Raw genomic sequence first — 11161 nt, forward strand, 5'->3', positions numbered from 1 at the left:
TTATATAAATTTAAAATTGTTTTATACATGAAAACAAAAAGGGTTTTGAATTGGAGTTTGATTCAAATGCCGAACAATGCTAAGCAATTCCGCTAAAAAAGAGGGTGAGATCGTCTAAATACTGTTACTTTTTTCAACGCTTCCTGCAAGTGGTCCCATAATGTAGAGATACATGATGTAACGGTTTTTATTAAAAAGTAGGCGCGCGGTGAGGTAGCTTTTTTACACTGGAGGGATGAAGACGAGACATCGCTAAATGACAGCTAGCAAATCTTCGAATTACATCAGTTAATTTGTTTTCGCTTGAATTGTTGCGTTTCCTTCTACAGAAGAGTTCCGTTATGATCGTCCTGCCTCGAATGTGCCGCTGCGACTGATTTTTTACGCTAAGGATGAAAAACAGATAAGATAACTACTAAACTGATAACAATAACTAAAAATGCAATTTTAGAATACCGTGAATCGGGCTGATCAGCACAGCAAAACAGCCGCACAATTATTTATCAATTTTTTACAGGAATCAGATTTATAAGGAGCTCTAGATCAAGAGCGAGTGTTTGAAACAGCACTGAAACTGTTGAAGGACAAAATTAAGCTCCGGAAATCTTTATTAAATGCTGCCGCTGCTGAAAGTTTATAGCCGGGGCAAATTCCTTAGAAGCAAGTCCGGGAGAATCAACTGCAAGAATTTTTTCGGTTGTTAAAACTCGCTTAGATAAAAATAAATATCCACAAGATATTTAAAGTTTGGGTATTTTAATTCACCTATCTTTGTTACCGATTTCAGTAATGCCCGTTGTTCATATTTAAATTGTTTTTCACCGGTATAGTGTCATCTTTTGAAGTTAGGCCGGTGGATCGTCCTATTGATTTGTCCCGGTAAGCGCTACCGATTAAAGCAGATCAAAGCTTATTTGCTTCATCCTCGGCAACTGATAATTTGATAATTATTTATAAACAAATCGATGCCACATCACATCGGTATATAATAATCATACTTTTTATTACACCAGCTAAAATTAACTGAACTAGGCTGAACTGTTTATTCTGAAGTGCTTAATGTTTGAATCAAACGGTACGTAAAAGCGGCTAACTTTGATAGTTTTTCAAAGTATTATTTGAATGTATGACTTAGGGTACCAATCACTTATATAGGAAACAAGTAACCAGAAAATTAGAAAACCCTACACAAAATGTTCTTCTACTCGAAAAAACACCCTGTGCAAAATTTTAGCTCGATCGGACTTGAAACGGGGTGGCGCAAAGCGATTGAAGTTTGACCTTGAGAAATTTGAAAAACACTAACATCGTCAATTTTTTCTTCAGATGATACCAGATGTCGACGTTTCATGCATTTTTAAGCCATCAATTTAAGGCACCAAAACAAAATTTCGAAAACCAAAATTTCATGCACCCCACTCCGTTGGGTTAATTTTTGGATTTTCATTTGCGCTCCCCTATTATAAGTCCGATTGAGCTGAAATTTGGCAAAGGGTGTTTTTTGGGCAGGTGAACCTTTTGTATATGGTTTCTAAAAATGACCATTTTGGTTGGCACCCTAGTCCTATGACTCTTCAATGCATTTTCTCCGGGTTCAGAATTTTTAAAACAGGTACTGGATATACTAAAATATACAACAATAAAACCCATCAATGTTGGTTATTATAGATGTTATAGATGGCTATTTGGGATAACCATCACCATCTTCAATATACAACAATTCAGTAGCTTCCGCTTTGTAAATATCGATTGCGACGCCGACCACGGTCGTTAGGGAAGCAAAGGAGGAAGTGTTACAACCGCTGTTGGGGGTCGTTCAATAATTACGTAAGCCTATTTTTCCACTTTCCCGACCCCCCCCTCCCCCCATTGTAAGACATCGTAAGATTTTTTAATACCCCCCCCCCCCCCCTCTCCGCCATAGGAAGATCATACTGCCAGCATGTATAGTTTTTTTTTATTTTAGTTTTATCATTATGAAGCAAGCCCAGTACTTCGTTTCCTCTTCTGTCCTTTATTCGAGTAATTCCGTAATTTCTTTCCATGAATTGTACCGTCCACGCTTTCATGAACATGGGTTTTTGAACAGCTGCAATAACAATATTTTTCTTACGTAAGATAATCAATTCTCCCCCCTCCCTCCCCTGTAAGATAGCGTAATTATATGAAATGTTACTTAGAAAAATGCAAATTTACGGCACATATTCGCATTTTCATATGTGAATGTTTGTGAGTATTTAAAGACCAGTATGAAACAGTTGGAAATAAAAGGTCAAGTTATCCCATAAGACTCTATTAAGTTTTATTATAATCGGATAACTTTGTTACTTTGTTATGTATCAAAATATGAAAATCACAAAACTTCATTACTCCAGAAACTATCAAACCAATTAGAACGAAATTGGTATCAAATAAACAAATGTTTCCAAAGCCCTTGACTAATAAATTTTATAATGAACTTATGGTTTAAAAGTTATGAGAAGAAACAAGTTTCAGATGCTGTTTTAAATTATTCGTACTTCTCAGAGATGGCGATTTTTACAAATTTAGTGTCGCGTGGAAGGTCTAATTGCCCTATAAGACCATATTCAATTTCATTGTAATCGGACTGTCGCTTGGTCCATTGTGTATAAAAATGTGAAATCACGTTACAAAAAGAAACATATTCCAGAGCAAGCAGACTTACTTACTTTTCTCACAGATGGTTGTTCTAATTCTCACAAAATTGGTATTAACTGAAAGGTCTAGTTGCCCTATAGGTGTCTTTTGAAATTCATTGGAATCGAACTGTTACTCTGTTCGTTATGTATTGGAACACAGAAATCAGGAAACTTTATTACCTCAGAATTTGGTTTCAAATGGTCGGGCTAATTGAAGGAGTTGGAAAATGCTCTTCTCGTTTTCGTCTCGTTCTAATATTTTCGTACGAATAAACTACGACCGCAAAAAGTATAAAAATGAAAATTGCGCAAATGTACAAACAGATTTATTTTTATAAAAACATCATTTCTACTCAATCGTTTCGGTTGTCTTATCTCGTGTGCACTCAGGCTCTTGCTTCGATGTTTTCCAAACCTTAAGCGAACAATACAACGCAGCTGTGAAACTGATCAAACCAATGATGCCAAGGCCGATAGCAATGTACATTCCGATATCCGGCAGAATAAGAAGCAGCTAAAAATAAAATGAGAAGTAAGAAAGGTTGCTCTTGAAATCTGGTATTTTTAATGTAAAATGATAACTATTCAGCCACACAAAAATTCATCCTCGATGACAGTGGATGATTAAAATTGTCAATTTGACACGAAAGTCAAATAATATTGTGTTGAAAAGAATCGATAATCGTAACCAAAAAGTAGATATTTTGGAACATAAATCATCGTGCCGTGTCAAATAATTAAACTATAATAAACTAAAAAACATAAATTACCAAGAATACACAAAAATTGAATGTTGAATACTTTTTTCCGAAATTGGCTCCAAGCTTTGTACCTACAGAATATTTGTATATTTCTAAACAATTCTGCTCTATTGGGGTGTCTGCTCTGTACTACTAAACAGTACCACTTGATAAAACTATTCATCTATCACGCATATTAACCGGGTAATAATTCCATTCATAACCGTGATATTAAATATAAATTTTAGGGTCAGTCTTAACCTTGATTATATAGCCACTAATTGGAGAAAATCACGAGAGTGATATTCATATCAAAGGTTTCGAAGTATTCAGATTCGCCGATGATGTTGTTTTTCTCGCGAGAGGAAATTTGACAGTATAATAGCGGAAAGAATGCAGTTAGCTCTGAACTGAGGATAAAACTATGCAGACATAAGGAGCTGACCATACCCCTTCAAAAACAACTATTTTTATATTGACTTGGAAAAGAAGTTATAACTTAGATAGCCTGAAATTGGGCGAGACTACACCGATATTTTCCACTGAGACCAAACACCTTGGGGTGATTTTGGATCAGAAACTCAGCTGGAATGCACATATTGGATATGTCATCGGTAAAGGTACAAGTGTCTATTGGACATGTATCAAAGCCATAGGCAGATGGGAATTAAGACCATGCATAATCTATTGGTTGTACCAGGCAATAATGGGACCAAGGTGGCTCAAAATCAAAGAAAGGTCAACGCGAACAAGCAAAAATTTGTAATGCAGTTACTGGGCCAATGCATAGTGCTCCATTGAAAGCCCTAGATGCAATTCTGCATCTGTTACCACGCTACCAGGTAATACAACTAGAGGTGGCAAATAGGCAACTAACACGCCACAAAAAGAATCTAAAGACCAGACGGGCCACTAGGTAACGAAACTTGGATGGAAGCTAAACCAAACATTATATTCGACAAGGCTCTGTCGTCTTCTACACAGATTGCTCAAAAATTAACTATTCAACCGGAGCAGACATAAATGGTACAGAAATAGGTCGCGGACCTACAGTGTTCCAGGACGAAATATTTGCAATTTTTAAATACGTACAAGTCTGTTTAGCTAGGAAATATAAGCATGGTATTAAACTAGTTTTTTCTATGCGAGGGATACGTAGCGCGCAAGAAAAACGCGTATATTATGAAATTCGCTTGAAAAAACTTCATTTGCTAAACGTTTTTAATAATTTCTGCTAAATACTTTCAAAAAAGAATCAAAAATCTAGGAAAAAATATAGTAAGGTTGTGCCAAATCAGTGAATATTCGGTAAATTGGATTAAGTGAACTCATATGACACTCAACAAACGGTTTGAAAATGAAAAACCAATAAAAAGATGCCTCGTGAAACGGGAATCCGCGTAAAAAAACATGTAAAACAGGGTGGCGAAATCATGGAAGCATTTCTACATTTAATATTTTTGTTCTAAATGCTGAAATATCAGGAAAATTAATGTTATATTTCGACGAATATCAGGGAAAATCAGGGAATTTATTTTTGAAAACTTTTTCATCACCCTGGGTTTAACATAAGCGCATAAGCATCACGTGTTACATTTAAACATTATCGAGGTTGTTTTGCTCAACGTCATATTTTTATACGTATTTTTGAAATATGTTTTCCAAACATAAGGTTTATTCTAGAAAGCTTGAAAAAACGAATAAACAAATGGGCGCATATTTGAAACTTCAAATGCGCTTTTCTATTTTTTGTAACAGGGTGACGCCCGAGCGTACCACGGTATAGTATTACCACAGACTAACAAACGTAACACTAAATCTTTGCTCCATCGCCACAACAAAAGGATCATTTCAAATTTCCAATCCAACAACAGTCATCGCGCGGCAACACCTGTGGCGCTATCATGCAATCTCATACATATTTTGTAGTTCTCAATTTGACATATGCATGTACGCTAGCGAAATACAAAACGCAGCGCGAACACGGCAGCAGATGGTGCTTGTGTTGCTAACGTGAAGTACTGGTATCTTCCGAACGATGACTTTATTAAAAAAAATTCGAGGTGTTATGTCTGTTAGTCTGTGGTATAACCCTTCTACATATATTCTATCAATAGTTTGCTAAGATTCCCAACCTGGAACACCAATCAGTAATCATATTTAAACTATGCAAAAAATAAAGCTGGTGTGTGAAACACAGAACAAAGCTACAGCAACTATACTGTACCTTCAAATCACTTGCAAGATCCTCCGAAATATCAGCTCTTTGACAAAACCACAAAATCGGCAGCATCACTTCGGGTAAATCTTTGAGCATTCTACATGAAATACAATAGTAAATATCAGTGTATATATACATTTTTATGTAACGAGTTATCTTACGTCAATCCGTAATGTTCAATTGCTAGATTGACTTGTAACTGAGCTTTCACTTGAAGTGCTACTCCAGTGTGTGGTTCCAGTGCAAGTATAAACTCATGCTGTGACTTGTTAGGTTGCATTCCATCGATTGCATCCAAATACTTCTCATCGGCTAGGTAAAAGTGCGGGTAGGAAACAGTTGCTGGGGCACCCCACTTGCAGCGCGACACATCCAAAACACCTGGTGCCAACACAGGGCAGTTCTCCTCTGGTGCAGTGCATTGACACTTGGTTTCGCTATATCGGTGGCCATTATCAAACGGCCTCTCATTACCTTTCCACTTATAACCGTTCACATCATGTACACTAATTTCACCATCGAATTCAAGGGACATTGCACTACATATATCCGGTGAAAAAACACTGACATTAGATCGCATGTCCTGAAAAGGAGGCCAAAGTTCCCCTGTGGATCCATGAACTAAACCACATTCGCCGCGGTAAAACTCTGTTTGCCTAACTCCGTTCCAACGATGCATCATTCCCATAGTTTCCCATCTGTCCAATCCCGTTCCAATGGTGAATTTTCCATCGTAGATTTTGCTATCATTACGGCCATAGAACCAACCAAATTTGTCATATGGTGGCAGAGTGATGCCTTCAACGAGTTGCGGATATTGTTCGGCAAGATTGAGTAACGCTTTTAAAAACATATCGTCATATCCATCGAATAAAATATCCTTTGCGCGCACCACGTAGAAAGGAGAGTTTATTATTTCGAAACTCGCGTTGATAAGTCCATCCAAAAAAGGTTGTAAAGGATTATCTTTCGTAGCGTAGCCAACTGTCTGTAAATTACAAGTTCGTTGAAAAATTATATTTCGCCATCACAAAGCATTATTTAGCAAAATGTCACGGTGTCATCTGGTTATCAAACATTTAATATGAAAAAAATATTAAAAATTTACTAGTACATGCTTGGGCTGCTCTGGTGAAGATAAGCGTTCAGGGGCGAAACAATTTATTCTTCTGGTTTTTGACGTTAGCGCAGAATTTTAAGGATTTAATCAATGGCCCATCATGCCTTTTATTTTTTCAGTTTTATCCTGGGTCTAGTTAATATATACCTATTATTTGTATTTCTTTTTTAAACATCAACTTCAGTTTAGCTCTAAATGAAAAGGACGACCTAAATTTCTCAAGGAGATTTGTGCAATAGGGAGAAAGTTAGAGCAAGTTATGCTAAACTTTATATGCGATTATTTTGGAATGATTTTTCGAAAAATGACTGCCGTATATGTTTTTATGCCGATAAACTTTTCAACCGATTTTCTTCATCTGTTTAAAATGTTTGTTGTTAACGTCGTTGGTCTCTGAATGATCTTTACCGGAAAATCTGTTTCAATACAGTTTTAGCACTCAAAACTGGATTTTCTAGGACGAACGTACCTTTTGCAATAGATACAAAATACCTATGCTACAACTCTTAACTAATGGAATTTATTTTTTTTTTCTGATTACAAGAAAAGGCCAACATAAATAACTCCACTATCTAGATTTTCACATAGTGGACAATGTCGATGTTAACCGATGTGATCACTCGAATGACACAAAAAGATCCGATTCCCTACTCACCAACAATACAGGATTAACTGAAACAACTATATCATTTTCCAAATCCCCAGCAGACAGTTCAGGTTCGTAGTGCCAAATGCGTCGCTGATAGAAAGTCAATGTAAAATCATCGTTCCACAGCAGATCATCTCGTTCATGTATCTCTCGAAACGTATACGGGCCTAATTGTTGCAATTGCGGTTTATACCCTGCATCTCGATAGTCATTCGTGTTGGTCCAGTTCCAGAGATAAATCTCAAGGTATATGTTGACAGGCGGATTTTTCCAATTGTCATATATTCGAGTGCCTGGTTTTAGGAGAAATTCTTTCTCTATTTCTTTGCGAACTGCTATGGGCCATACCACACCAAGAATTATGGCTACAATACAAACTATCCCGGCGGTGCTGAAAGCCCACCAACGTTTCGCTTTAGTCGAACAAGCAAATGCCATGATACGATGTCAATTATTAACGTTTTTTTTCAAGACTAAACTTGAGCGTCGATTTCAGGTGTTTGAGGAATCAATGATAAGATGCAATTGAACACATCATATCCGAGTATTTGAATGCTTATCAAAAGTTCAGTAATAGCACATGCATCTCTTCGTTTCTTAATCTAAGCGTAATTCGGTTCAAATCGTGATAATAAACCGGAGGTGATATAAGCTCTCAACGCTACAAACTGTTTCAAGGCAATAATTAAACGCTTCAACCAGGTCCGCACGAACTGAATAAATTTTGTTTTTGTTTCAAGTATTCATTAGAAATTCATGAGAATTTTAATGAAAATGAAATTGTTCAACATATATTTTTTGCCGTTTCGTCAATTTAGGTGTTAATATATCTTACACATATTTTTTCACGTGTTTACTGTGTATTTCCGATATTGTTTGAATACAGAGAAATGTACATTCATCATTTCGGCTTATAGTGACAAAGCTTGATCAGATCGTTTGCAAATGTCTCTTATGGTGATTAAATTACTATCTGACTGATTTCCACTGTCTGTTACATTTATCGTACTTTTTCTGTATTTTTTTTGAAGTAGAATACTTCTCTCAGGAAGTTCGGCTACATAGAGATGTGAAATGAAAATCTAAAACTGAAAAAAGTGAAAAATATGTCCAATTTCAAATGCTAATAAATCGGTTAGTATTCGATGGATTTCCTTCGTTCTTGCAGCAATAGATTGGAAAATCTTCTAAGATTCTTCCCAAAAGAAGATAAATGTAATTTTTTTATTCACACTATTGTACTATTGAAAATAGTCAAGCCTTGTCAAAACGAAAAATTCGACCTCTGATTGGTCGTTATATGCTTGCTTCCCAAGCACGGTCGACAGGATCAAACATGCTATTTGGCCTATATAAGAGCCTGTTTCAGCCGGAGCCTCTCATAATAGTTCTAGACAGCGACAACAGCAGTCGTCCTTCCTTAGCCGCAGCACTAGCCCTGTGGTTGGTCACCACGTCTCAGGAGCAGCGCGGTTTTTCTCTGCGTGTGTCGCCAGACAGCCATTATTCCCCCCGTGTTGGGGCAGCATGAAGATTGCCATCAGGAAATCCAATTTTGGAAATCAAAATTTCTTTCTCAAGGCAAATAAACAAGTCATTGAAGGTTAATAATTTGTGCCAACGCAAGCAAGCATTCTGTGTTGCATCCTAGAAATTTGAATCTGTCGCACCCGTCTAATTTACTGAATGTAAAATAGCTTCCACAGTGCATGTTGTCCGTGTATCTTAATTCCCCTAATGTTACGGCAGCTCAAAAGTTGTAATCAGCAACCGATTTTGAACCGCAAAATGCTTTTTTCTAGGCAAATAAACAAATAATTGAAGGTTAGTAATTTTCTGGCATCAACACAAGCAGACATTCTGTGCGGAATGCAATCAAATTCTGTTGTAGTTGTCTAATTTTTACTTTTACTTTATTTAGTAAACCCTCCACTGTAGGGGCAGCGCAAAGGCTGCGATCATCATGACCAACTTTGAATAACAAACGGTCAATGTTTATTCGCTAAAAATTCATCCAATTTAAAACAGGATTTTTGTCTGAGTACAATGATTTGCACAAAAAGACATTAAAAATTTTACCGCATTATCAGACGCGTTTCTTCAGTCATGCCTCGTGAACGTGAAGGTTCCCTATCACAGACATAGATTTCGTGCTCCAGCACGTTACAACACGTGGAAATTGTCTTTTGAAGTAGAATACTTCTCTCAGGAAGTTCAGCTACATAGGGATGTGAAATGAAAATCTAAAACTGAAAAAAGTGAGAAATATGTCCAATTTCAAATGCTAATAAATCGGTTAGTATTCGATGGATTTCCATCGTTTTTGCAGCAACCGATTAGAAAATCTTCTAAGATTCCTTCCAGATGCATTTAATTGCAATTTTATCATTCGAACTATTGTACTATTGAAAATCCTTAAGCCTTGTCAAAACACAAAATTCGACCTCTGATTGGTCGTTATACGATTGCTTTCCCAAGCACGGTCGGCAAAGTTATGGACCTAGTAAATTGGGAATGCATCATTTGGCCTATATAAGAACTTCATCAGATAATAAACAGACATTTCATCGGATATTAAATTGAACAACAGAAATTTGAATGAATATTTGAAGAGTTAATATTTTCTCGTTTTGCGCTATAATCCAAAGTTAATTATCTTCATCTACATGCATGCTCTGACTATTATTACGTGTTACGTGCGTCGCTTAGTGTTTGGCTACGGTTATGCAGAACGCAAATAACGGCGCGATGCGATTCGGCAAGACGGAATGTGTTGAAATGTATAGGTCTACTTCGCCTTAAAAAGAGCTGTACATTTCACCACGGTAAGGCGAATCGCATCGCGCCGTCATTCGCGTTCTGCATAACCGTAGCCTTTGTTCCGTTCCCGTTTGATGATGTCGTATTAAATGTGCATATTACAATTCGGCAGCGCTTCAACTTCTCATTTGCACAAAATTTAAAAATATTCAATGAACTTCATTCAAAATATCAAACAAAAAGAAATTACAATACTGCCAATGAACGGTCAACGTTTATTTACTGGAAAAAAATTACTGACACGCAAGCAGCCGAGTTATCTTTCTTGTAAAAGTATTCTACTTCAACCTTGCGGCCGTGGCTTTGCATACAACCTTCCTGTGATTTTTTTTTTCAACAGACGATATACGCTAAGAGCACGTTCTAATGTCCTTTGTTCAGTTTCAATCTGTTGTCCATATTTGGCGGTTGACATTTTTTAACACACTCTGCACGACATAATTGATTCATCCTTTGGACATTATAACACATGAAAGTTCTTCGCAGAACTGGATATTTGCGCTTCTATTTGTAAACTTAATACTTTGCGCTACCCCGACAGATTGAGTGAAGCTGTACTCTCATTAAAATAGATTTAAATAGTTTATACATCTTTATAAAAATAAGTATCTCTTTTATTATTTATGTTTCTGTCATCCATTTTAGCAACACATCCCAAACATTTATCAGATCGTTCAAGATGTCAACGTAGAATAAAGAATCATCTCTTCTATGTGATTGTAAACACTTTGTATCGTACAATAACTTCGAACGAAAATGCTACATACTCGGATAATATCTTAACGGCGTCTCATCCATATTTCGAAACAATCAATTTGTCTCATTTTGGCTATTGTTACAAAACTTATGCTGTTTAAAGGCCAATCATCGATAATGGCAAAGTTACTGTATTTCTGTAGCAGCATGTTTTTGAATATATAAACAAGCAGCTTTTGCATTGATGAACAAAGA

The 11161-nt window shown here is 36.5% G+C and overlaps 1 protein-coding gene and 1 long non-coding RNA gene across 2 annotated transcripts; both read right to left on the reverse strand.

Moving 5' to 3' along the window:
• Positions 1-223: 223 nt before the first annotated feature.
• Positions 224-1040, reverse strand: LOC129732712 (uncharacterized). Its single transcript, XR_008729322.1, has 3 exons — positions 766-1040; positions 457-679; positions 224-386 (listed from the first exon to the last, which is right to left on the reverse strand). It is a non-coding gene; the product is annotated as an uncharacterized LOC129732712 (long non-coding RNA).
• Positions 1041-2972: 1932 nt separating this feature from the next.
• Positions 2973-7912, reverse strand: LOC129730491 (protein croquemort-like). The gene is made up of 4 exons (XM_055689853.1): positions 7397-7912; positions 5783-6609; positions 5628-5718; positions 2973-3174 (listed from the first exon to the last, which is right to left on the reverse strand). The coding sequence occupies exons 1-4, from the start codon at positions 7826-7828 to the stop codon at positions 3010-3012; spliced, it is 1515 nt and encodes a 504-aa protein (XP_055545828.1). The 5' UTR covers positions 7829-7912; the 3' UTR covers positions 2973-3009.
• Between the last annotated feature and the right edge of the window lie 3249 nt (positions 7913-11161).

The sequence above is a fragment of the Wyeomyia smithii genome, chromosome 3, assembly GCF_029784165.1.
Source record: "Wyeomyia smithii strain HCP4-BCI-WySm-NY-G18 chromosome 3, ASM2978416v1, whole genome shotgun sequence".
Classification (NCBI taxonomy): Eukaryota; Metazoa; Arthropoda; class Insecta; order Diptera; family Culicidae; genus Wyeomyia; species Wyeomyia smithii.

Coding starts and splice junctions, on each gene's coding strand:
- LOC129730491 (XM_055689853.1), bottom strand. CDS start 7,828: ATGGCATTTGCTTGTTCGACTAAAGCGAAACGTTGGTGGGCTTTCAGC. Junction 5,719..5,782: donor ATTGAACATTACGGATTGAC/GTAAGATAACTC, acceptor TATTTCATGTAG/AATGCTCAAAGATTTACCCG. Junction 3,175..5,627: donor ATCTTGCAAGTGATTTGAAG/GTACAGTATAGT, acceptor TTTTATTTTTAG/CTGCTTCTTATTCTGCCGGA.